General features: G+C 47.9%; 1 protein-coding gene across 3 annotated transcripts in view; it reads right to left on the bottom strand.

Annotated features, from left to right (window-relative positions):
• The window catches only part of SLC7A1 (solute carrier family 7 member 1), a 78554-nt gene that overhangs the window by 5091 nt on the left and 46050 nt on the right, over positions 1 to 27413 (bottom strand). For all 3 annotated transcript variants that reach the window (XM_027589354.2, XM_027589353.2, XM_027589355.1), the window contains 10 exons: positions 20787 to 21160; positions 17604 to 17762; positions 15443 to 15617; positions 9583 to 9704; positions 8668 to 8890; positions 7525 to 7664; positions 4748 to 4850; positions 2785 to 3002; positions 2350 to 2516; positions 1555 to 1663 (listed from right to left, as the gene is read on the bottom strand). In XM_027589354.2, the coding sequence (XP_027445155.1) occupies positions 1555 to 1663; positions 2350 to 2516; positions 2785 to 3002; positions 4748 to 4850; positions 7525 to 7664; positions 8668 to 8890; positions 9583 to 9704; positions 15443 to 15617; positions 17604 to 17762; positions 20787 to 21156 (1786 nt within the window). In that variant the 5' untranslated portion in view covers positions 21157 to 21160. The remainder of the gene's footprint in view (positions 1 to 1554; positions 1664 to 2349; positions 2517 to 2784; positions 3003 to 4747; positions 4851 to 7524; positions 7665 to 8667; positions 8891 to 9582; positions 9705 to 15442; positions 15618 to 17603; positions 17763 to 20786; positions 21161 to 27413) is intronic.

Below are 27413 nucleotides of genomic sequence, written 5' to 3'. Positions count from 1 at the left end.
GTAGGCAGAGCAGGCCTGGGTCCATCACGCGGCTCCCAGGAAAGCCTCTCCATGCTGCCTGTCCCAGGCCTGAACCCAGCGCAAGCAGCCCTCGTGGGCCAACTTCCCAAAGTATCTGGAGAAACGACATGACTCTTCAACTACAATCAGCAGAAGTGGCCATCTCGCCTCTTCGAGATGCGGTGCAGGCACACTCCCTTCTGGAGAGCCTCCCACCGGGCCGGTTCCCGAGCTACACACTGAGCAGCCAGGCTGGGGACCCCGGGAGAGGTGCTGCTCCTGCAGCTTCATCCATTGGCCACCTGGTTGGTGCCCCATGGCCACTGGTGGGGTCGTCCTGTTCCCTGCCAGGGTGGGATTTCCAATGGGCACCACGGCTCCCCAGGCTATTCGCAAGGCCTCCGGAGTCCCCACCGTCTCTGTTTTCTCTACATATGTGACTGTCAGACGGGAGGCGGCATTCAAGTTGCCTGCAAGTGTGTATAACACAGGAGTTCAGTCCGTTCCAGTGTCCGGGACTTCAAGGGTCTGTGGTGGGGCCCAGAGAACTGAGCTTCGAACCATCTGCGCCACTCAAGGACTACAGCCCACGTTGCCCTGAGGCCACCCTTGTGCCAGAGACACAAGGAGAGCAGGCCTCAAAGGAAGGGCTCAGCCACAAAAAGCTCTGGAAATAAGCTAATGGCTTGGAGCCCAGGAGCTCACATCTGGGATGCTTAGAAGCAGGTGTTGTCCACCTCCACCAGGGAATAAGCCACCAGGTCTGGAGGAATGTATACTGATCATACACCACTGCACACCCTGAGCCAACTCTCTCACAGAAAGGCTCTGCAGGGGATGTCTGTCGAACCAGCCTCAGGCCACACTTTGCAGACAATGTGGGGCCTACAGAGAAGGATCTCGAGGCGGCAGCTATCTGCCCCCAAGTATGGTGACCCAGGGCTGAGGGCTTCGGCAGAAACACAGTCCTGGGGTTACAGCTCTTGTCAGTGACACTGAGGGGTGAGAGGCAAGGCCCGCTCCCTGGTCATCAGCACTGAGGAAGGAGCCCGAGTCCATTTCCTACAATTCTTGGGGTTGGATACCCAGGGAGGGGGTGGGCCATGGGCAGCCTACAAAAGGACCAGCACCCAAACGGTGACCCCCTAACCTCCCACATGGGCCAGTGGGCAGGTGCTGGCTGGGCTAGGGAGGCACAGCCCAGGCTTTCCCCTGTGGGGGGAGATGAACTGGTGCTTGGTCAACAGCAGACTCATCGCCTCTCTCTCATTACCTTCAACTCTAGCAATGACATAACTAGTTCAGGCAAGAGCTATTAAAATGAAAAGTATCTTAAAGGGAGGGGAGGACCCACGATCTACTAGGAGCTCCTTATTGAGAGAAAACCGCGGACCTACATGTGTTTTCATTACGTTTTGAGACTGGAAACAAGAGAGGCTAGGCATCCAGCCAAATTGCAGGAAAGACAAATGAGCTATATGGCACAGGCTCAGGGACTGGGTTCGGGGGGCCTCCAAGAGACGCCGTCACAGTGAAACCCATGACTTCACGTACCTATCAGCATCCACACTGCAAAGCGGACCCACGTGCCTCGGTCCAGCTGCATCATGAGATAGACGTTCACAAAGATGCTCAGGACGGGAAGTAGCGGCAGGAAGGGTACCTGCAAAGACGGTGGGTGGCGGTGTCAAGTCTGCAGGGGGTGGAGCGTGAGGGGACGGCGCCTTTGAGTCATTTAGCAAAAATGAACTAGGAAAAGCCCCCACCCCTGAGGTTCAGATGGACTGCGCCATTTATACAGGGAGGAGAAAGTCAGTGCACATACATACATACACATACATACACACAGCCGCACACCCACGCGGGCAAACCCTAATAGGTGGGAGTTTGGTTCTAAGCTACCAAGTTCCAAAGTGAGCTCTACTCTAATTTTCCCCTCTTGCTATTTTCCTGTTAAAGAAGGGGCTAGAAGAGGGACTTCCCCTTTATCTCCAACAGTGAACTGCTTCATTACTTGTGAACCTAAAATGCACACGCCTCGATCACCTCCAAGGCTTGGTAAGGCGATGTGCCGGACACGTATGCTAGGCGGACATGCATGAGCTGCCCCTACAGTGAGCTGCGCCGGGACACCTGAGAGCCGGGGCGGGGAGGGGTGCCTTCTTCCAGGGTCAGGTCCCCCCTCAGCAGGCACTGTCTGCGTCTCACGGTCCCTGAGGCTGGCCGGCAAGCCGCTCCCCTCCAGACAACCCGGCCTGGCAGGGCCCACACAGGGTGCAGGAGTGCCGGGGTCTGTGGCGCCTACCACAGGAACCTACCAGGAGGTTCCCTGCAGGCAGAGCTGCTCACCTTAAATGAAAGCTTGGTCTTGCTCTCAGGCTGCCTCCAGATGATGATTGTGACCAGGGAGCAGAGAAGGACAGATCCGGCGAGCATAAAGATTGCCCACAACTCCCCTTTTGTCAGAGCCCCATTTCCGAGCACGGCCACAATGCAGAAGGTGATGATAAGAATTGCTAAGGAGGAGGGAGGGAGAGAGGGGTGCAATTCAATTTTTTTTCAAATCCCCACAGATATCCTCAGTTTTCCCCAAACCCATGGAGAGGGAGCCTCCGTTTCTGCAGCCATCAACTACCATAAGGGCAGAATAATTGACATCACAGTCCAGTAGCAAGACAGGTGTTTATCCCTTAAAGCATTTGCCTCCACCACCCTTGACAAGAAACCCTGCAACACCAACAAGCAGGACCCCCAAACACCTTGCAGGGAAGGGCAGGCTCTTACCTATGACGCTAGTTGAAATGTTCACAATTAGCCCGGAGAATTTGGAAGGCTCCATATTTTTGGGTGAGAGGACGGTTTTCAAAGAAAACCGTTCTGCTTCTGGTAAAAAGCCTGTCTGGGAATCACTGGTGCTCACCAGTTCATTCTGGTCCACTTGATCGAGCTCGTCGGTAGTTCTGGCCATCTGGTATACCATGTTAGGTTGCTCTGGCTGATACCTGTAAAGAAATGTATTGTATGACCATCATCATGTGCTTTCATTAGGCAAAAGGACCCGTACTAACTCAAGTTCTTAGTAAGCTTTCAAAGTAAGTTGCCCAGGACACAAGGCATAAAAATGGGAAGAAGATGGTCAGACTGATGCATTCTCTGGCAAAGTAGATACAGAGGAGGAGAACTGAGTCCTCGCCTTCTTTCTGCTCCTGCTTCTGGGCAACAACCTCCCTGGGGACTCTCATTTGAGGCAACTTGACCTTCCCCATGAACAAGCCCAGAGAAATGTCCTAAGATGGCTTCTCCTGCTCTGAGAAGTAGTACTGCCCCTTGGCTGCTTACAGTATTAGGCCACTTCCAACAAAACCACGGCTGAAGGGAGCTAAGAGTACAAGCAGAAATAGAGAACAGTAACATTAGGACCCCGTTTGGCACCGAGAGCCAGAGAAATATGTCTGCAGGCTGACAGATTTGAGAAATTCTGTTTGTGAGACTTAATTGGATCAATTTATTTTAAAACTCTAAATGCCTTAGAATAAATAACTTTACAGAGCTGGCTAAAGGACTGAGCGCCTGTGGCATGATTTCCAAGACATAAGCTTCCTGCAAGTAAAGCATTCATTTTAAACGGGGCTCCTTATCTTCCCACCCAAAATGAACAGAGCTCCAATCTTTTCTACCAGCTACCAAAAACAGAGTGCTTTCTGAATTATTTTGCATATAATCTAAGAGTGAGCATAAAGATATTTAACCATTTTTTTTTTTTACTGATTCATTTATGTTAACACCGTTTGGTCAATTATGAATGTGAGGGGAACCCCAGAAAAGATTCCAGTGTCGAGCCCTCCTGTGACCACCTAAGTGGTCACAGAACTAGCAAACTAGTTTTAGCCGATGCTGCACAGCCACTACTGAGGTTCAACCCAAGTGTTACACAGAGTAGGTGCTAAGCACACTCGAAATGGAACAAATGAAATAAATGACCTTGCCAGTATAAATACCCGGAAAGAAGTAACAAGGCTCTTCCTGGGTGACCACCACTGAGTCTCCATGACTCCATATTCTCATGATAAATGCTCCCTTGAGCCTTTCCTGGTAGTGAGGAAGCAGAGCCCTGTCCTTCCAGAGCAAAGGAAAATTGGAGCCCAGGGGCATGCTTGGGGAGGGGGGCACTGGGGCAGCCAAGAACACCAGGACGCCAAGCCTAGGCCCCGAGCTGCTTTCTTACGGCTAGCCTGGTCTCCACGAGGCTAAAACCGCCAGAGCCTGGGAAGTCTTACGTAACATCCATGTTGGCCACTCCACGCCACATACTGGGACTGAGTCCTCCCGGGGTAGAGTGCAGTGCTGCTGCAGAAGCACCACACTGCCCTAAGGTTCACACAACTGGAATTCTCCCAGTTCCCACCAGGACTATTCCCTAGTCCCCTCCAACCTAAGAACGTGGACCAAACTGAAATCATTACCCTAAGCCTTCAACAGGTGGGCTGAGAACCGGTCTCTCTCCTCCTAACATCCCGCCAGAAAAATGAGGGCATGTGATAGTGAGAGGTGAGCCCCCTCTTTTCAATGATGTTCTCTGTGACTAGGCTCTGAACCACCAAATCCCACCCTCTCCAGGGCAGTTCCCAAAGGAACTAACTATCAACAACCTAAAATTTACACCATATAAATCATTAACTTGAACCTTTAAAAGGCTAACAGGGTGCATCTCCATTTCTATCATGGAACCCAGAAGAGCCATACATACCGTAAGACCAACACACAGGCAGCCACCAAAGAGTAAGCCAGGAGAGTGCCAATCGACATGAGGTCCACCAAGTCCTTCAGGTCAAAGAGAAAGGCCATCACAGCTAGGGAGGAGACAAGCATCAGGATCCAAGGATGGTCCACTATCATGGATAGCCAGAACCACCACCCACCCGTGATCCAAGGCAAACAGGGGGAGCGGCTTTTTCTTGCTTCCTCACCCCAGCCCTTTCCATGGAAAGACACTGTGACATTGCTTAAAGGGAAGAAACGCTCAGGATTAAATCACATACACGATCCTCAGCAGACAGTAATAATAATTAACATTTATATAGAGAGCACTTTCATCAATATGACCTTTATTGATCCTCATGGCAACTTTGCAAGCTATCCCTACACTACAGATTGAGAAACTGAAGTCAGACATGTTGAGAGACTTATCTAAGGTCACACAGCTAGGAAGTGGAAAAGTCAGGATCTCAACTAGGTTCTTGTGGCTCTGAGTCCAGCTTGTCTTTCTCTGCACCATGCAGACTCATACATAGTTAGGTGTATCTCTCCATCTACCCACACACCATCCACCCATCATCCATCCATCCATCCATCAATCCATCCTCTGTCCGTCCATCACCCATCACCTATCCATCTATTTGGCCATCCAACCATCCATCCATCCATCCATCCATCCATTCATCCATCATCTACCCACACATTCATCATCCATCTGGCACTCATTGAGAGTATGCCGGTCAGTGTAGACCATCAAAAATATACACCATCAAACAGGGCAGACCAGATAGTCTCTGGCTTCCCTGAGTGTATCACCAAAATAGGCATCAGGAGGCAACAGTGATGAGCAGGTGGATGAGGTCAAGTCCAGGGCTCTGGGAGGACTCACGGGGGCTCCTAACCCACGCAGCTGAGCATGGAAAGCACTGTTATTTCCAAACAGTATCAGTACCTTTACCATGACCCCACTAAAAAAAAATATGCAACATGCATGCTTATTTGAAAATCTTTTGTAATTTTTGTGAGAGTATATATCTCTATTTATATGGGTACACATGTCAAGTTTCCCATTTAAAAAATAACTTGGATAGATCTACTTTGGGATATTTTCACCTCACGTGCCATCAACACAAGTTAAAACAGAAGCACAAAACCATTACTTTTCCACAAATATTTCTCAAGCCCCTATAGATTAACTCCAACTAAAACAAATTTCAATTGAGGGTAAATAACAGGATCAAAGAGCAATGTGGGGCCTTCTGGATAATTAGAATAGTATCCAACTGTGCATGCCACAGATGCCTACATTCCCACTCACACAGAAACTCAAGCCAAACTTTCTCCATGTGGGGTGATTTCAGAAAACCAAATACTTATTTAGAGAGCACTTTTGCTCTCTAACAAAAGGAAAGAGTAAATCCCTGGTTTGGTGAATGCATGTACTTTACAGTCACTTTAAAGATTATAGTTTGAGCTCCCTTGATCAGCACAGGAAGGGAATTAGAGGCAAGTCTTTAATATGATCAAATTACATGTAAATACTGAAAGAACATTTACTATTTCCCATTCCTTAATCTCTTAAATATATCGGTCATATTCTGACATATGGTGTCCCTTAACCTGACCACTGAGATCACGGTCAAGAATGCACAGTTACACAACAAATTTGTTAAATAATGAAAAACTAGCTTTCTTTCATTATATAACATTAACCCACAACACTAAGCACACTTTGCTAAGGGCACAGATACTACTCTAACAACAATTCATTCACTTAAAATGGTCAAATGTCTTACCAATGGCTCTTTGACTAGTCCCTGTGGTGCAGATTGAACTGGTATCACATGTCCTAATATCCCAAAAAGACCCTGGAAAGAGCCAGCCACTTTGGCATAAAAACAAACCAGGAACCGAGAGCCAGATCTCCTGGGTGTGGGTGTACATCCTCACTTCGCCTCTCTGTACAATGGGCTCGATAATGCCTGTCTCTTGGGGCTAGGAGGGGCAATTATTAAAGGAGAAAATATAGAAAACCAATAGCATATGTGTATGCACATCAGTTTCTTTCAATGTTCCCCTTTTCTTAATCAGGGGCCCCTGGAATATCACATAGCTCCAAGGGTTCTTTGTGTACCGATTTTGGCTGTCAAAACTGTCCTCTTGGTGGGGAACCTGATACTTGATAAGATAAATCCCCTCTGAGCCTGCCATTATTTATAAACTTACAGCGATTGGCCTCCCCAGCAACACCTCCAATGTCTCCTGGAGAACAGGTAGTCTCATGTTTCATAAAACACTGATCCTAAGGGATTCTCATTCCCCTGAGAATCTACAGGCTAAGAGACACGGACAATGAATTTCCAGTACTAACAAAAAGTCTCTTGGCTTGTTACCATGCAAGAAAACGTCATTCCACCAAAGTCCACTCAGGAACATTCAGAAAAGGGGAAATACAAATGGCTCTGAAGGGACAGTGTGTGTTCCAAGCTCCATCCAATGAGAGGGTAATCATAATAAAAGGATTCAAAAATTTTTGAGAATTCCATCACATCCTCTGTAAAACTGGCCTCCGCCTTTAGTCAAAAGGGTGGTTACCTTGCAAGAAACCAGGTTCCAAGGGTGAAACCCAAAAGTTAGAAAGACCAGTTCCAACTTCTCACTTCTCACACTTCTCAGTGTGTGTTCCAACACAATTCAAGGTATTTTTCCCTAGGGACTAGTAACTCAACTATTAAAATACTGGCATGTGGGATTAGTTTCAGTTCTTACCAGCAATGGCACCTGAGGTCAATGTGGCGATTATTGGTGTTTTGGTCCTATCGTTGATTTTGGCCAAAAATTTAAATAGCAGTCCATCTTCAGCCATGGCATAGATAACTCGAGGCATGGGAAACATGGAACCTAAAAGACTAGATGGGAGGAAAAGGCAAAATGCATTTGTAACACTAGCCCATCGGAAAGAAAGGCACCATAATGTGACCATTATGTGGTATACCATACTGCATACCACCGAGAGGGAGCCCTGAACTTCTCGCCGAGAACTGCCACCCTCCAAACTAGGTGAAGCTCATGACTGGAAGACAAAATTCAATGCATCAACCCCTGAAAAAGCACTTACTGTTGAGTATGTACTCAGTGAAAGAATGGCATAACCTAACAGACACATGCATGGGATCTAGTCATAATTTTTATGAAAGGGAAATTTTGTATTTATTCCCACAGTATTTCTAGCTAAATCAAACAGAAAATAAAAGCATCACTGGGCTCATGAGGATTTCTCTGTGGTAAATCAATGTTTAGCAAATATTTCCTGTATGTACAGGCTAATGGCAAACATCGGGGGCAAAATGTTTCTTACTCAAAGGCACTTAATCCCGGGCGCCTGGGTGGCTCATTCGGTTAAGCATCTGCCTTCACCTCAGGTCATGATCCCAAGGTCCTGGGATCAAGCCTCACATCAGGCTCCCTGCTCAGTGGGGAGTCTGCTTCTCCCTTTCCCCCTGCCCTCCCCCCGCATCCTGGCTTGTGCTCTCTTTCTCTCGCTCTCTCAAATAAATCTTTTTTTTAAAAAAAGGCATTTACTCCCTTTTTCAAGGTAGCCTCTGTTTTATGGCCAAAAAAGGGCCAAAATACAGTGTTCAAAGAGGTGGCCTGGTGCAGGGGCCAAGGTTGGGGACAGCAAGCCAGACCCTTGCTGAGCAGATGTCAGAAAGTGGGCCTCAGAGGCTTCAGGATGAAAATATCAATAACAACTCATGGGATGAGCTAACAACAAGAGGAGAAGCCATATCATCAGGGTTGGGGTGCTGGTTCTATTTCAGGGGAAAAGAGTGAGATGAGCGGCTCTCCTGTGTGTCAGGCCTCATGTGGCCCTACTACAGCTTACCCTCCCAAGAGCTTCAGAGGCCTCACCTGGTAGAAAGAGCGCAGAGAGAGCCGACGGCCACCGCGTACTTGGCACCTTCCCAGCCCACATGCTTGAAGGCGTCAGGCAGGGGGCTGTCCTTGTCCAGGCAGAAGTATGGCATCATGAGCGTGAGGGCGGCAGACACCCCAAAGTAAGCGATGAAGCAAATCAGGAGGGACGCAACAATCCCCACGGGGATCGCCTTCTGAGGGTTCTTGACTTCTTCACCTAGAAACAGCACGGAGTCAGGCCCTGGGGGGCAAGACAGTGAGGGGCATCCCCACGAACCCACAAGATGCCCATGCCACCCACAAATGACGCCCCTGACGTGCTTGGCCCTACGGGAACCAGGGTCGTCAGGCTCCTGGGAACCACAGACGGCCCTCCACACACGGGCCGGAGGACCCGTAACGCCCAGGGATGGTGTTCTCGGCCTTTACGCCCTGGTTCAGCCAAGGAAAAGCCTTGTTCCCTTTGGCAGAGAAAATTCAGGAGGCCCGACTGAGCCCAGCCTATTCAATCACCCGGATAACGGTATTTTTAATGGCCTCATTCCTCCCGGATGACGCCCAGATATGAAATCGGGCTGCAGCGACGCTGTTATTATCCCGTCCCAGCAGCACAATGGTTAGTTAGTCACGTTCGTGATGCAGACTTTCCTGTCAGGCATGGCCACTTGGGGAAGTGATAAAGGGGGGAAAAGATTAGCAGGAAGCTACAAATTGACACGTTACCCATGTGTGAAAGAGCGGCAGGCAGCACATGCTCACAGGAAGGAAAAGAGCAGGCCGTGGGTAAAATTAGCCCAGCCAGTCTGATGGGAGAGGACGGCCCACAGCCCGGGGTAAAATTAGCCCAGCCTGTCCGACGGGAGAGGACGGCCCACAGCCCGGGCCCCACTCGGCTGGCGGGCGCCATACCTGTGGTGGCGATGCAGTCAAAGCCCACAAAGGCATAGAAGCAGGTCGCTGCCCCCGACAGGACACCAGAGAATCCAAAGGGCATGAATCCACCAGCACCAAGTGTCCCTTGTTTTGTGTCACTAGAAAAAAAGAGCCAAAGAGCATAACACCCACTTCACGGTCCTGAAGAGAAGCTGCTCCAAACAGTCGTGTGTGGCTCCCCACCTCCAGGCCCCTGGCCACTGCTGGACTGGGGCGCTCCAAAGGCCTAGTAAATGATCCCCAAGGTAGCTGTCACCAGACCCCGCAGGCCACAGGCCTCCCTGCTCTGCATGGCCCAGAGCCACAAGGACACTCACTGAGCCCTTTCCAGAAGCACCCCTGAATACTGGCTTCGGGGAGAAGGGGAGGGACTATGGGACAGGGTGTCCAACAGGAAAGAGGGAAGAAGCTAACAAGTGAGGCCTCTCCCCCAGGACTGTCAAACAAAGAACATACACTTTAGGACACAGAACTGCCAAATGGGTGCATGGTCCCCACCCCAGGGGCACAATGCAAAAAGTCTCCCATATTTACCAGTAACTCAAGTCTCAAGCATTTTCAGAGATACTGAGGTTAAGGAAAGTGAATGGTTCTAGTCAACAAAAGCATTTCCTTAGCACTCACATGCACATGGCAAACAGGGATGCCTATATGAGTGGGGACCAGTGCCCAGCATGGCTCGGGCACATGGGTGGGGTGGGGCTCAGGCCATATTTGCCGAAGTAATGAATACACAGACGAACACATGTTGTCAACCCCAGAAATCCTTTAAGGTTCAGGAAATAGCTCCAACAAAGTGGAACCTGTGACTCTAAACAGCATGTCCAGGCCTAGAACAACCACACACAGCTTGCGGCCAGCCACCACTCGCATTCTGGATGGCTACTCCAGGCCCTGCCCAACGTGAAGTGATTTTAAGCTGCATCCAGCCTGGTCCTCTGCCACCACCTGAAAAAGAGCTGAACTCCAGGTCCAGAAGGACAGCTTGGCTCCTCCCTTACCAGCCATTCCTTTTGCTGGCCGCCAGGCTTTCTGTCACAAGTTTCCAGAGGATGGTCACCACCTCTCCATCGCCCCTCCTAACTCAACAGGCTGACAACTCCCCAGCTCTGCAGGGTAACCTGCCCCAAACCACTTGACTTCCTAGGAAGAGCCATATATAATATTTTAGTCCTATAAACAGATGTTAATTGGGTTAGCAACTCATTGGCCCAATTTGCTTTCAGAGGGATTTATCAACTGACTAATAAAACAGAGAGCCACTTTGGTCCCAATTATTTCTTAATGAGGACTGAGCCTTGTACTGATTTCTAGAGGATCCTTGGTTTCAGAATCTGGAAGTCAGAGCATGAAGGAGGTCCTCAATCTGGGATTCAATGCAGTTCAGTAAGTAGCAACATGAGGAAAACCCCAAGAAACACACAAGTGAGAGATGTAGGAAAAACTGTTGCCAGACTCAAAGAGCAAGTTACCCACAATCCAAGTACAAAAATGGCGGCCCAGGACAAGTAAGTCAGCAAGGCACAGGATGTGCCCACCGCATCCATAAATCACAAAGAACGCAGACGCCCTGATGAACTGACTCCTATTATAAAAAGTTTTAGGCCAAAGTACAACAAAACAGTTGACAGTCAAATAGCTCAAGAGAGGGGGATGAGGGAAACGGGGACTCATAATCAAGATGCCTTCAGAGTGGCTCCCGGCAGATCGTTTCAACTTCTGACCACAATTAGAACATGGAAAGGTCTTTGCCAAGACCCTGAGTTGGGCCCAGCTCCCCTGGCCCTGCCATGACAGATAGGTGTAGAAGGCCTCCAGGTGCCTACCTGCTTCCACAAGCCCTCTAACAACAAGGGCTATGGAAGAGCCGCGAAGAATAAATGAGTGTCAGGACTGACGTTACATACGTTAAACCCCAGAAAGAGGCAGGCCTTGCAGGAGAGGACGAAGGCTGGAGCACGCCTCCATCACACAGCCAGGTGAAGCAGGAATAACAATAAAAGCACGGAACTATGGAGAGCTAGAACAAAACAAGGCCATCCTTCCCTGCTCCTCACGACCGTAATGGGGTAAGGAATCAGATGGAAGGGGAGCCACCGACTGTGATAACCAACTGTGGGTGCTCCTCCAGCTGGGTCACCATCGCTCCATGGGTGCCGGGACACCTGTACTGCAACAAAGGACAAGATACCAGAAGGAAAAGCCCTGTGGAATATGCTAGTAAGGGAAACATGCAAGGTGCAGAAGAGTGGAGAGAGAATGTTACTTTTTATGTAAGAAGAGACAGGACTATACACATAAATTATGTATATAAGTTATATACATAATATACAAAATAAATATATATACTTGTAATTGCTTGTGTTTATACAAATAAAAGCTGGAAGCTTACACACACAGAAATAATAAAAATGATTACCCATGGGGGGCGGTGGGAGAATGAAATGGAAACAAAAATTCTCAGTGTAAACCTTTTTATAACACCATGATAAATGAACCGTGAGAAAATATTATCTACTCAAAAAATTAAATTTGACATTTAACTAGGGTATTCTGCTCTCAGGGGCAGTGCCTCACTATGAAACAGTCATAGAACCTATTCTATATGGCCTCAAACCAACACATTTAGAAATGTTTTGTAAAGGCTCTCTATGTAAATCAGTCATTGGCCTGTTACCTGGATGTGATGGTTGTGCCCAGTTGGCATCTAGCCACTGACACACCAAGAAATAGGGAGGCAGGCTCTCAGGGGCTGCCGTGACCCCACCTGGCAAACATCACGTGGCGACAGAGCAGGCTGAAGCCAGACCTTAGCTCGGTGCCCCTTCCCCCATAGCCAGGCTGAACAGCTCTTCTGCATGCCACTCAGCTGGTTACCCAGGAGTTAATAAAAGAGGGTAGCTGGCAGAGGGAGGAAGGAAGGAAAAGCTGTCTTGTGGTCACCACCTCCCCGAGCCCAGGGTGAGGACTTGACAGGGAGCATCCACGGTGGTGAGGGTGGTGTCCTCTCCCCTGCGTGGTCTTTTCCCACTGCATCAGTGGAAAGCATCCAGCACCAAGACTCTGCTCTTGTAACTTCCATCTGCCACCCTGACATACACTGCCAGTTGTCCCCAAAAGCCATACTCCCTTCCTCTACACGGTAATAAAACTTAGTTATTTTAGCCAGATGTGGGAACGCTAAAATAAAGATGGTATGTTTCTCAGACTCTCCGACTACAAGGTGTAGTCCCTTGATTTAAGTAGACACAGTACATACATCTGAGAAACATCAGGGGAATGAAGTGGAGAGGGAGGCTGCTCTTCTCTTTTTCTCATTTCCTTCCTGCTGCTGGGAGCCATCCTGGACCCTGGAGTGACGTTGGGAATGTGGGTGATGGACAAAGCCATCAGATGGAAGAACTAGATTCCTGGCCCACCAAAGCAATGCGTCAGACCGACCACCGGCAGATGTTGACATAAGAGAACTAACATTTATCTTGTGGAAGCCAATGTTATTTTCGGGTTTCCATCCTACCTGACGAGAAACCATGCAACAAAACCTTCCTGGCAGGTTTCCATGTCACGACGTAGCTTTACACTTACTACACGTGTTCCCCGTCCACGGGACTCTGGGTCAGAAAGCCAGAGGTAGCAAGAGACGAAGACCGCAGGGAACCGGCCAGACTGCCAGGTAACATCGCTTTTCCAGACCAAGACACAGACAGACTCCAGGTTCACTGGGGCGTTTACAGCCAGTCATGGAGACCGGATCATAAAATCACAACCCAGTGTGGTGAGAACTGCCATCAACTGCAGGCTCAAGCTCTTCATGCTGCGTGGTTTGGTTGGGAAATGATCTATTATTTCAGAGAGACAAGCAATTTCATGCAAGACTACATGGCCATGGTCGAAAATACAAATCTACGGCTGGAAAAAAAGGGAAGAAAGCAGTTTCTAGGTTTTGATAAAATAAAAGAGCAAGCCATGCCCCAGACCTGCAGCCCTCTCTACCTCAGAGGCAGTGCTCCGGGGGCTGGGGACAGACAGCACAGTCCTCATAACCAGGACCCAAAGTGGGAGGGCAACCCAAGACAGTAAAGACCATCGGCTGACACTCTTCATAAAAACAATAAAATTCAATCTCCATTGACCACCAGGAAACAAGACACACCACCTAGACTTAATTCCTGACCTGTAAACAGCCACCATCAAGAGAATCTCCCCAAGTTTTCAAAATCTACTGTTACTCCCAAGCTTAGTTTGAACTGGTTTTACTCTACCCTGAGATAATGAGCACCAATGAATCTGGCATAAATATGACTCAGTAAAGCTTAGGAACATTACATTAAAAATCCTCATTTCTCAGGGGTGCCTGGCTGGCTCAGTCAGTAGAACATGCGACTCTTGATCTTGGGGTTGTGAGTTGGGCATAGAACTTACTTAAAAAAAGAGAATAAAAAATTCTCATTTCTCTGTAATAGTTTAGTCTCCAAAAAGAAGGCTCTTTTTATTTGAACTGTTAACCACATAATATTTCATGCATTCAATTCAATAGTTTTCCTGCTTGTGTTGTAGTGAACTAGTCACATACTGATGCTTGTCCAGTGACCAGACTACTGTAAGATATGGCTGGGCCTTAACCAGAGACCAAGTTCACATGTAACCACTTGGATCCCCAGTGTGGGACGACCTCGTTTCTCAGTCTCCCTTGCAGCTAGATGTGGTAACCTACTGGATTCTCACCAGTGGAATGTTGGCAGAAGGGACATGTGTCTTCTGGATCTGCCCTTGAAAGCACTGGGCACACTCTCTTCCATACCCTCTTTCCCTCTGGGAGAGCCCAGCTCTGACCATGCAGAGGAGGACCACATCCTAGGGTAGGACGGAACAATCTGGTAGATCCCCCAAAAGCCTGGGTGCAGCCACGCTGGCTAGTCAACCTGGTCCACTCATGTCAGGACCTGAGACATCATTTTAAAGCCACTGCATTTTAGGAGGGTCTCCTTATCAGAGCTATGTAAGCTTTGGTCGTAAATACAACAGAATCATAGACAAAATCTCACCCCCCATTCTCCATCCTAGGACCCTAACACTCACCTGAAAAATCTGACCAAAAGAGATCCACAAGATACATTCTAATTGCTTGGCTTTTGATTTCTAGATAATCAGAGCTTGTTGATGAGGCATCACTGAGGGTCCTAAAAAAGCACAGGTCCAAGAGCTGGCGTGTCACCTGCCTCCAATCCTGGGTGTCTTGAGTCAGAGACTATAAGGAGATGGGGCCACTGGTTTTCGGGGCTGATGCACCCCAAATCGAGGGTGGGAGAAAGACTAATATAATCATATTTTGATACTTCAGTAATTCTGAAAACCTTTGATAAAAGCCTGTGATAAAAGTCCCACGTATTTCTTCTTCCATCTATGTTATTAACAGGAAGGCATTTCATAATCAAGTGATAGCACCATGATTTTGCAGAGAAAATCTTTTCTGAATACAAAATTCAGAGGTTGGTCATGAAATAGAATACGAGGAAAATAGATTAGTGAGTCTGACAACGATCTTCAACTACATACAGTTTTAGAATTAGAATGAAGATTTTGTTTTCCTGAATACCTTCCTTTATCAGACAATATACTGTCGAGTTCAGGGAAATGAAACTTGACACAAATTTCAAACCAAAAAAACACCCTCGGCTATTTTACTGCACAAAAAAATTAATTCAAATTCAAATTACATTTTTTAAAAAGGCATGTAGGATTCTAGCCAAATACATACCCCTAATATATGTGTATGTTGTTAAATACCAAATACGAATCAACTGTCACATGCCAAGAGAAAGAAGAAACAACTCACTTGTTTAAGCAGCGATGACTGGATGTGTTCTGGAAATCCTCCTCTGTGAGCTGCCAGTTTTTAATCGATCCTTTCACAAATCCTGACACCATTATGAAGCCCAAGACCAGAACGTTGACACAAGTGAATATTTTGTTGACCATGGCCGACTCTTTCACACCGAGAGTTAAAAGTCCTGAAAAAGTGTACAAGCAAGAAAATTTTGCCTGATGGTGTGAGCCCTGTGCCAGGCGAGTTCTTCCTGGGACACGGACAGGGATGGGACGAGAGGGTGACTTAAGAAGACTCAAAGCGGCACCAAACCTCCTAAGATTTTTGTGAGCCTCTGGGAATGGGGCTGAACTAATCATCTTTCTAGAGGCAGGGATCAAAATAACCAAAGTCCACGGAGTGGTTCACAAAGCTATCAAAGTTGGCCCTGCAGGCCCCCTCTGGAGTTGAGGATGCCAGCCAGGGGGCACCAAAGGACTGCAGCGATGGGGAACAGCACAGCCCACCACCCTGGAGTGCAAGCCCCTCCCAGTCACCCCCTCCCCTCACTAACATACTTTCCTGGGACTCCCCTGAGGGGGCAGTGGGATTTTTTTTTTTTCTCCAAGGAGGAGACATTTGGCTCACTTTGTTGGTAGAATGAGGGTTTTTCAGATGAGAAAATTATTCAGATTCACCCTGCAATGTTAGCAGTATGAGCAATGACAACTTTCTGTGATTACGGAACCACGAACCATGAGGTTTGTCATCGGACTCAGCACACGTAAAACAATGTCTAAGCTAGACAAGTTATAGATCATAAACTCACATAAAAAAATTACAAAGACCCAGTGATGAAAACACACAGAAACCACATGACAACACTGTCTCTGAGGCTTAGGCCACATGATCACCTGGGGGTAAACATGCCATGTGGGGACTTCTATGACTAAACTCCTGGTTGGGGAAGAAAAGAGACATGGAAAGGTGTCCAGGTAACAGGTGGTCACTTAATGATCTGAGACTGCTGCCCTGCCAGGTGCACCTTTTACACACTTAAAATAAAAAATGCATTTCACAATAGATTCAATTCTGAAATGAAGGTGCTAGAAGGGAAGTGAGCAATTAATCGCAGGGTACACCTCCTCGTGCTGTGCTCTGTTTCTCTCTGGCGTCCCTCCCTCTCATGTTTATGAAAATCTCCCCAGTGCAAACTTAATTTCCGATACATGTTCCAGCCAGCTGGACCAGAAATACTGCTGAGACTGGCCTGTGCAAGATGATTTCAATTACATGGTGCGTAAAATAAGGCATGGTGTTTTTAAAACCCATCCAAGATCTTCTAATCTCAAAGGGGCATTTATCTGCATTCAGCTTAATGCTTAGACAGTTAAGTGTCACATGGAACAAAACTCCCATCCTAGAGGCCGGGACACAGATAAACGTCACTAAGAAGAAGCTGCCCTCAGCCGTGCTCAAGCCCTATCTGGAATTTTAAAATTCTGTACCCGTGACTGTCATGAAACATTTTTTTTAAAGATTTTATTCATTTATTTGTCAGAGAGAGAGAGAAAGCACAAGCAGGAGGAGTGGGAGAGGGAGAAGCAGGCTCCCCAGTGAGCAGGGAGCCTAACGCAGGACTCGATCCCAGGACCCTGGGACCATGATCTGAGCCGAAGGCAGACACTCAACCGACTGAGCCAACCAGGTGTCCTGTAAAACATTTTTAATGGGCGTTCTGATGGCTGTTAGGTGCAAAACCATCCAAGACTTTTCCAGCACCCAAGGCACACACTGGTGCGCCAGACTCACCTGTTCCCCTCTATGTACCCTGCTGAAGAATGCCATTTTCCCTTCCAAATGCTCCTCCACTGAGTCAAGGGAATTTGTATTCCTGGGTCACTTGTACAAAAAGCCTGCCGTACTAACAAAATCCCACTCTACAAACAGCTGTACAAACACCAGAGACTCTTTTTAAATTAAATGACACGCAGCTTTGATAGCTATTCAACGGGCCCACCCTGTGTGTACAAGAAGCCGTTAAGACCAACAAGATGTCTGCATTCGTTACAGAAAGAAACAAAAGGAGGGGAAAGGAGAATGAGGAAAGTTAGAAACAGGCCCAATGGGAACCTGCCCGGCATCTCAGGCCCCTCACTCCAACTGGACGTGTCCCACTGTGTGGCTTTACCTGTTAAGATGAGAATGATGATCACAGCAAATATGTCTGGGTTTTCGGCCAGCACTCCAGGGGCATTCAGAGCCATGTGCGTCCGCGAGAACTCCCCGATGGGTTTGCCAATCAGCTCGTCAAACGTCGCACTCCAGGCTCTCGCTACACTTGAAGTACCTGCCATGAAAAGACGCACCAGAGGAAATTGAAAGAAAACAGTGAACAGTATTTGTCATCGGGCTCAACTTTGCAGCCTCCGTGCAGGGGTCCCGGATGATGCACTGGGACTTGGCGGTGACAGCCGGACCCCGGTCTGTGCTAGCTCAGAAGTGAGGCTCAATTAGTGCCTGCAGTGGAGTGACAAGGCTGGGGAGTCTTCACGGGCCTGGAGAGAAACACTTTCCATCACAACCCAATATGGGCGTGGGTACCGTGTTCCAAGTATACAACTGAATAATAAACAGTTCACAAACCAGTGCTATTAACCTTACCATGTGAGAAGCACGCTGGTGGTATTTATTCAACTCTACCTATTTTATTTCATTATTAAAGAAATACTGGTGGCAAACCATGAAGTTGATTTCATGATCCACTCATGGGTTGTGGTGGGCAGCTTGAGATGTCTGGCTCCGGAAGCTTCTCTTCCAAGACCCTCCTGACAGCAAAGCTGAGGGTCCCCACCCACCCGGGAATGCTGTTCTCCCAGCAAGAGGGGACCAAGGACATCCACACGTGCTGACCCTCCCATCAGCAACAGTCACCTGGTCACCCCAGAGCCAGCGCCAGCCACCTCTGCTATTCTGAGCCGAAACCTGGGCTCACACCAGGTCCCCAAGTGCCTGACCACAGACAGCCCAGCTCTTCTCCTCTCCATACCATACCCCCTGCCATGAGGATCACAAACAAACACAGCACCCCAAATGCCAACAACTGTTGACTGCATGCTCTCTCTTTTAACCTGAATAAAGTCACTGCTTTTCAAGGAAATGTTACTAAAATTCCAATATTCACATATAGCATTTTCCTTTACTTTCAAAGGGGGCCTTGCTGGTGACTGTGGTCTGGATCATCCACACAATATGGCCAGAGGAACTACAGAGATTCAGTCTTGCTAGTGGGTCTCATACCAAGTATTTGTCCAACAACTCAAAAATTTAGCCATGTTTCTTCATCCTCAGCATCCAGGCTATTATGAATTCTGTCCATCAAGGCCACAGCCCAGGGGAGGAAAATGGCCTCCTCCCTTCCCCGAAAGAAGCCGGCTCACTTCTGATCATGCTCTGAAGCCCACCGTGAAGGTGAATGGGGCTGCCTGGCCTTCCTTCCTGGTCTCCCTCACTCCTCATCTTTGAAACCTAGCTTTAACAAAACTCATGTTCGCTGAGAAAAACTGCCCTTCCCCAAAATCTAAGGCTGAGAATCCCCCACAGTAACACATGCACGAGTCAGTCACACAAGCAAACACCATTCTGGCAAAGAAGCTTTCATTTGTTGGTCTGGAAGCAGAGGGTGATTCCTGCTCAGGTTTTGTTTTATGCCCAGGCAAATCCTCTGGGAACATAACAGCCCATGTAACAACAGCTACATTCCCGCTCAGAGACTTGAGCTTGCATGAATGAGCATTTGTGGTTATAAGTTTTACTGTTGTACTGAAAAGAAAAAAAAAAAAACATTATTATGAATTTTATTTTCGAACTTAGAGAAGCATAAGCTATGCTGGCAGTCATTAGGTACCACAGGCTCCAGGAAAGAAGGTGCTGCTCAGAGAGCTTGGTGGGAGCCCGCCGCCAGCTGGCCTGGGCAAGCGGCAGCAGGTGCCCCCATGGCCCCGGGGGCCTGCATCCCAGCAGGCTGCACACAGTCCCCTATGTCATTCTCAGTATGGGGTACACAGGAGCGCACTGCGACCCGCTTACTGCATCTTACTGTATTTTGAAAATGTTACAAAAAGCTTGCTGAAATATAAATGGAATTAGTGGCTATTTATATTTCTACTTTAGGAATTGGCCATTCATATCCTTTGGTTATTTTATATTCAGGTGTTTGTCTCTTTTAAGTTGATGTTTTCAACCTCGGTTGTAACCAAAATACAAATAACATCAAAAGAAACAATACCTTCTCAACTACCAAACTAAGAAGACTATAATTTGTATAATTTGAGTGTTTTTGTTTGTTGGTTGTTTGTTTTTAATGCCGGTGCCCAGGGTCAGCAAGTATGTGAGAAAGGGGGCCCGTGGCCATCTGGAGGATCACAGGCAACACGGACCTTAAAAATACGCAGGCCCACTGACTACACATTCTGCTTCTTAGACTATTTTAAACGAAAAAAATCACGGCTATGCGCAAAGACATTAAATGACATTAAACTGTTTGCAACAATAATAACACAACTGGAAACAATCTAAATACCCCACAAGAACATCCAAAAAAGTATGCTATGTATATAAAACTATATAATGATATGCAATCATTTGGAATATTACTATTGAAAAACCATTAATACCATGAAAAATGTTTACTATATATTGTTTTATAAATAAAGAGACATACTGGACAAAAAATATACGTTTAAGTTGACAAAAATATTAACAATAGTTAGATCCCTAAACTCTTATGAACAGAGATTGTCTTCTTCTCCCATTGTGTTCCTACTATCTAGCATAATATCTGGCACAGAGGAGGGGCTCAATAAATATCTGTTGAAAGAATGAGTGAATGAATAACAATTTCTCTGGATTGTCAGATTGGGCAATGTCTACTTTCTGCATTGCACTTTTGCATATGTCCCAAATTTTTCTGTATCAAGTGCTATGTTTACCCTAGTAATCAGTAATCAAAAATACTGAAAGGGACTACACTCCTCTTAAGTAGTAAGAACATCCCACTGAATCTACGTCTCTTGTGTTCACAGGACTGACCTCCTCGTTGGCCTGGCTCATCCCCACTAACAGTCCACTGCACCTATCATTCAAAACAGGGGCACAGACCCTGGTCCACAGACCAGGAGGAGCAGCGATACCCCCGAGGCAGCCCATGCCTTTCCTAATAAGGGAAAGGGAACGTGTACCATACTTAGTCAAGGGAGGAGGCCAATCCTAGGGAGGAGCTAGACTCAGTCCACTCGGGGAGCAAAGGAGAGCGGTTTGGAGGTGAGAAGAGCAGAGGGGAAGGGGGGCAGGCTCCAGGCCTCCTGGGACATACCAATGATGTAGGAGAGGATTAAGTTCCAACCAGTGATGAAGGCCCAGAGCTCCCCGACCGTGACGTAGCTGTAGAGGTAGGCCGAGCCCGTCTTGGGGACCCGAGCGCCAAACTCGCCGTAGCAGAGGCCAGCCAGCACCGAGGCCAGCGCTGCGATCAGGAAGGAGATGACAATGGCGGGGCCCGCGTCCTCACGGGCCACAGCTCCAGCCAGGACATACACGCCAGCACCCAGCGTGCTGCCCACCCCCAGTGCCACCAGGTCAAAAGTGTTCAAGCAGCGAGACAGCCGGCTCTCCTCCCGGCTGCAGTCCACGACCTTCCTTCGCAGCATCTGATGCCCGATGTTGAGCAGAACTTTGCACCCCATTGTGCTAGAGAAAAAGAACGAAAGTGTTTATTATTGCCTTTCATCCCATTAACCCTCTTATCGCAACACAGACAGCCACCATGTCCTTTACTGTCATTGACAGCTAAAATAGTTTAAATCTCAGAATTCCACAACTGGTTGTCAGAACATCCGCCTATGATTTCCACCCGTCTCAGGCCTAACCAGCATAGACAGAACTGCCCGGGAGGCCAATACCCCCAGCGGCCTTGACTTTGAGGTCTCTGAGCTTCCACATTTATTGTAGCTCTTAAGGGAGAGCCTCCTATGGGCAGGAATTACACGGTATGAGAAATACAAATTAATGACATTGTTCTTGCTCACGATAATCATGCAATTCCCCAGAAAAAAACAAGATGCTATTCCAAGTATAATGTTATGGAAGGCAAACCCAACCATATTTTAATTATTAAAACCCAGAGGCCTTAAATAGCAATGGCAATGCTTTTTTAGACCTTTCTGGGATCCCCCTGAGGGCAAGAACCAAGCGGCTTCCACTTTTACGTTAACACAGAGTTAGGCCCAGAGCAGAAAAAATGCTGAATTATTATAAGTCAGGGTTTTTGGTAACTGTTACTACTCCAGGAAGCCCTTTTCTTCTGGACTAAAATGTTAGTGTAATGCGCTAGAGGATCCACCTCTGAGCACGAATCACGAGAGGGCTCCTGTTCACCAACAGCTTCGGTCAGCCAACCCACATCACCCGGAGCAAGCCGAGCGTGGGCCCCAGGGTGAGCGCACACCACGGACCACACCCCAGGCCAGCATTCCACTCACTGTCCGCCAGTCAACAGGCCAATCCTGCCTGGGCAGCTCATCCTGAGGGGGCCAGGATGCCAGCGCCCATACTCAAAGACATGGAACAGAGGTCCCCAGCCGTAAGCAGCCTGCCCACATGACTTCCTTCCACAGAGGCCCGTGTGGGAAGGGCAGAAAAGAGTGCAGATACCTAACCAACACTACCTTGACCAGGGGGCCACGATCAACGATGACAAACATTTGATTACGGGATGTGACAAGAAGGGCACTTGACCTCTGTGATCTGCCTCCCCAAACCCATAACCCCCATCTAATTATGAGAAAAACAGCAGACAAATTGCAGATGGGGAACATTCTACAAAACACCTGACCAGGGCTCCTCAAGATGCCAGGCCCTCAGGAACAAGGCAAGTCTGAGAAACTGTCACAAGCAAGGGGAGCCTGAGGAGACATGGTAACTGAATGTCATGTGCGATCCTGGATGGGATCCTGGAACAGAAAAATGACCCCGAGGAAAACTATGGAAATCTAAATAAAGTATGGGCATTAGTCGTATGGGGACCAGGTCATTAGCGGTAACTGATCATACACACTAATGTAGGGTGCTCGCAAAAGAGGAAGCTGGTGTGGAGTCTATGGGAACTCTCTGTACTATCCCTACAATTCTTCTGTATGTCTAAAACTGTGCTGAACTAAAGAGTTTATTTTTTTAAAAAACAGCATGTGCAGAGAGAAGCTATCATGATTTTTGGCTACTGAGGTAGAAAAAAATATCATTGCTTTTTCATCTTGATCATCAACTGACCTAACCTTGCTATGATTAAGTCACTGGAAAACATAATAATCTAAATGGAGAATGGCAGATCTAGCAAAGTCCATACCTAATCATCCAGAACACCCAACTGCCCACCCACACCTCGTGGCCTCAGCCACCCGGTACAGTGTGGTCTGGCACCACCCCCCCCAACCCCCAGACCCTGCCCAGGACCCTCTGTGTGGTCACACAGGAACTGGAGTGGGCCTCTCTGTACTTCATCTGACCGGCCAAGAGAAGACAAAAAAGGCTTCTCAAGACTCAGAAGTTTTCAGCTAGGAATAACACTCATGCGTTCCGATCTCCTCATTATAAGGATGAGGAAAAATAACTGGGAGAGCCAAGGGTCAAACCAGATCACAGAGCTCGGAAGGCACGGGGGCCCAAGTGCTCATCAAGGGCTCTGGCTTTCCAGGTGGGAAGGAAATGATATCACTGTGCTGTAAGGTGGGGAGGAAGTGGGGAGGAAATGAGGAAAGACGACATTATTTGTGGAGCTGGAGGGCAGCAGGAAGACCCCAGACACGAGGGTGTGATAGGAACAGAAAAGGGCAGCTGTTGTGAATGAGGGAAGAACAAGCACAGAGACCAGAGGCTCCCCAGTCGGCTTCAGGCCACACACCGGCCTGCTTCCAGGGCACCCCAGTGAGGCCGTGAGCGATACCTGGGGCAAGATGGAACAGTCAAGGTGAGGCTCGGAGTCACCTGCCGGGGCACCAGGGCCTGGGGAAGGTCCCAGCACTGTTGAGAGAGGCCAGGGTGTAATTCCTCCTGGAACTGCCTTTTCTTTTCTTCCTTAAAGGATTTAACTGGATTTATTCAAGTCAGATTGTAAATCCTAACAAAGCTTTCAGGAAACAATGGCTTGGATAACGAGTTAAAGATGTAACATTTTAACACAAACCCTTGGCAGAAAAGGCTGTGCTAGGGGATGTGCAGAATCCCTGTAAAATCACTCCTCGACATCATTTTTGGCAGGGAGGGGAGTATTTTAAGTAGACAGGAATCTTACAGGGAAGCGGAGTGGGAAAGCTCCTTGTGACGCGCACTGTTTTCAACCTGACTGGTAAATGCCACCGACATTTAGAGAGTGCCTACCTGCTCCCACCCCCTCCTGTGTGTAGTCTGGTTAAAGTAAGTGCATTCACTCTTCCAAACAGTAAAAGCCAGGGCAAGGCAAAGACAGTGCAATTAAATAGGATCTTCTTTCCTCGGCTTCACAGAGTACAGCAACCCAAGGGCCCAGGAGGCTAGGTAAGATGAGCCATCTGCCTTCCTCTAAAAGACAAGACACAGTCTGTCCTGGGCTCTGTGAAAGGCCGGTCCATAATTTACACTCCTTTCTCAAAAGTTCGCTGTTGTCTGGAGCAGAAGCAAAAGCTACTGGAGCCCAGACATGTGCCAGAAACACATTTCTGAGCCTCCTTAGAATAGAAGGCGAATGGGAGCCCAGTAATCACGGCAGGCCGAAATGACCCCCCAGGATGTGCAGGGCTGCGGTGGGCGGGCTGCAAAGGCCCGTGTACTGTCAGCACTGGGTGGGCACGCGCCTGCCAGCCAAAAACCCGCTCCAAGAACTCATTCCCTAACACCGGAGGCTCAGGACCCTCTTCGAGGTAAGGGGGCAGGTTACTGGATTCTATAACTTTAGATACAGATACTGGTTTTCAAACAATGTGGAAAGGGAAGTCTTTGTTGAGTACAAAACGTGACTAGACAGGCACAGTTCATTTCTCTTAAATAAGCACATGGTGGCTCCCTGCTCTGGGGATAGTTCTGGGCCCCTTCGTCGCCCCCAGCAGCCGGGGGGAAACGCTCTGTGAACCACTGCGGGGGGGGGGGGGGAGCACAGAACGGACCCTGACAGGAGACCAACTTCCCACTGTTTTTACCTGGGTTACTCTTTTCTTTTTTCTTTTTCAGTTTTTATTATTGTTTATTATTGAAGTGCAGTTGGCATACAACGTGATGCTACTGCCTTGGTTACTGCTTGCTATTTGGGGGAAGGGCAGGCTCAGTTCCTTTGGAAGAGGCTGGAACAACGATGCAGCCAAATGTTGCTGGGAGGCCCAGAGCAGACAGCCCAGGGAAGGCACATGTCTCCAGTTAGCTGGTTTCTACTTTCCAGCAGGGTAGCTGAAAATGAGATACTCACCTCGTCCTGGGTTTAAGAAATATTCTTTCCATCTCCTTAGAAGTGGCATAAAACTATATTCTCCAAGTGGCATCAACTGTCAGGATTTTGAATCCATTATGCCACCACTTGTATTCATGCTGAAACCCCAAAGTTGGTCCTTTAACCAACCGTGAGACGAAAGAATACTCGTCTGTGTAAAACTAACTTAACTGTTCCAATCCCTGCAATGGCAGGTTGTTACGACCTTCTTGCTGTCAGGGTTTATGCAGAAAGTTGCCACAATGGTTTTGAAAGCATTACCCGAAAATCAGGTTATCCTTTCTTGTGGGGTGGAATCTGTACAATGATCAACACCTACACTAAATTCCACCAAAGCTCACTGATCTCACATCTATTTTCATGCCCTGTGCTCGACACAGCCAGGGTTTATGGAAATACATAAACCCACAGTCCCACCCCAGACAGCAGAGTGTCAGGGTAGGAAGAGGTAAGCACACACAACAGCTCAAAGAGCTGGGCCCACCAGGTGATGGAGCTCCAAAGGAGGAGGTCTAACTGTCCATCTCAAAGGCCACTTCAGGCTCCCCCCCCAATCCCCCTCCCCCGCTATCTGAAAGTAGAGCGTTGCTATGGAACACTTCACGAATGAAATGGTGTAAAGCAAAGAAACAACCATAATTTATATGGAAAATTTGCTGAGCGTTCCCAGACCCCAAAAAATCACCTCTATTAGGCTTTTCTGACACCTTAGGACACATCTTGCTAAAGGATGGACCAAGTAAACAGAGATAAATAGATGCTCACAGACACAGTTCAAAGCCCTGGTGGCTTGACGCTGAGATGCTGAGTGCATTCCCCGGGGAAGAAGCGTGGCTCTGGGTGCTCCGGATTTGAGGAGCCTCTAGAATAGCTCGCTGCAAAACAAATGCTGAACGCCACTTTAGCTTTTTGCCTTTTTTTTTGTAAAAGCGAAAATCTTCCAATTAGTTAATCTTTCAGTTAATAAAAAACAGGCAGGTCTTTGTAATAGCAAAGTGGCATAATGCAAACCTTTAAAGAGTGTGGGACACCTGTACTTTCATGGGGAAAAGAGGCGTGATTGCATCAAGCAAGGACAGAGGCATAAAGTCCATAAGCCCACTTATGCATTTCTTTGCTTCCACTGGAAACCTCAGTTATAAAGATGCTTTATGCTTTTCTATCGCTAGCCACAGGTAACGTGGCTTCTCACTGGCATGCGCAGGCACAAGATCCAGTGTGATCACTGGCCCTCACAGTGTCCACCCGACCTCCAGACCTCGGTGACTTTAACACTCTGGCCATATCAGAAAAAAGCCCCAGGAGCCCTGCCGCCCAAGACCTGCCTCATTCTACTGATTCCACAGAGCTAAATGCAGAAGGCTTCCAGAAGCCTCTGAGGTCCCATCAGTAGCAATGTGTACAGCCCGACACATGGCCATAAGCTCTAAGTCTGCACAGCAGAGCACAGTTGGTGGACAGAGGGGAGCAGAAGGAGGCAGGAAAGTAGAGGTTCTGCCTCTCAGTCTTGACTTCCAAGCCACAGAGGGACAGGCCCAGGAGGCCATGGGGACCCACCTCAGGTGCACGCCCACCAGGGCAGGACAGCTTCTGGCCACAGGTCGGGAAGTCAGCCAGGGAGCAACAAACTACTCCGAGAGCTTCCAAAGCAGAAATGGCAAAGAGCAAGGCAAACAGGGACAGAGATACTGACCATGAGCACAGCAAGGGCCTCTCAGCCAGGCAAGAAGCATTAAGGCACAGGGAGCCAGGCTCCATGATGGCTGTGAGTGGTGCCACCACCCCTCAAGCTCACACCTCACAGAGGCCCAAGCAAATCACCCAGGGGGCTGAGAGCGGACAATGCCATACTAATCAAAGAACTAGAACAAGATCTGTCATGTGCAAATCTGTTGCCGAAATGGTATGCAGGCAGAAAAGTGTTTTCGACATCTTTAATGTCCTAGGAAAATATCAAGTAAAAAAGCACATTTTCTTATCCCAATGAGCATGTGGGTGAGGGGGAGGGGTATGTAAAGTACCAAAACACTGAGATTATCTTTCAGATTATGGGCTGTTTTCTTCTTTTCTATATTTGTCATAATATCTGTAATGAGATGTGTTAACTTTTTAAAGCAGAAAACAAATAGTAATAATTAATAACAACTAACATTTTGGGACATCAGCCAAATGAAAGATCCCTTAGATAAATTATTTCATTTAATCTTCACACCACCTTATCTATCCGGCAATACTCTGCATTCCAGAAATAAGGAAACCCAACATTACTAGGACTCTGTCATTCTCAACCCTGGGTGTGCAAGAGAATCATGTGGGAAGACTTTTTAAATGAATGATGCCCAGCCCACGACAAACCAAAAGTCATTTCCGTGACTTTCTCTTAGGTAACTTGCCCAAGAGCACATAGCCAGTGAGAGACGGAGTTGGGGCTCGAACCCAAGTCTTCCTGCCCCAAAGCCTTGCACCGTCCTCTGAAGCGGGATCTGCAGG

Source organism: Zalophus californianus, chromosome 3, assembly GCF_009762305.2.
Source record: "Zalophus californianus isolate mZalCal1 chromosome 3, mZalCal1.pri.v2, whole genome shotgun sequence".
Taxonomy (NCBI): Eukaryota; Metazoa; Chordata; class Mammalia; order Carnivora; family Otariidae; genus Zalophus; species Zalophus californianus.
This window is presented reverse-complemented; position numbering and strand designations above follow the sequence as displayed.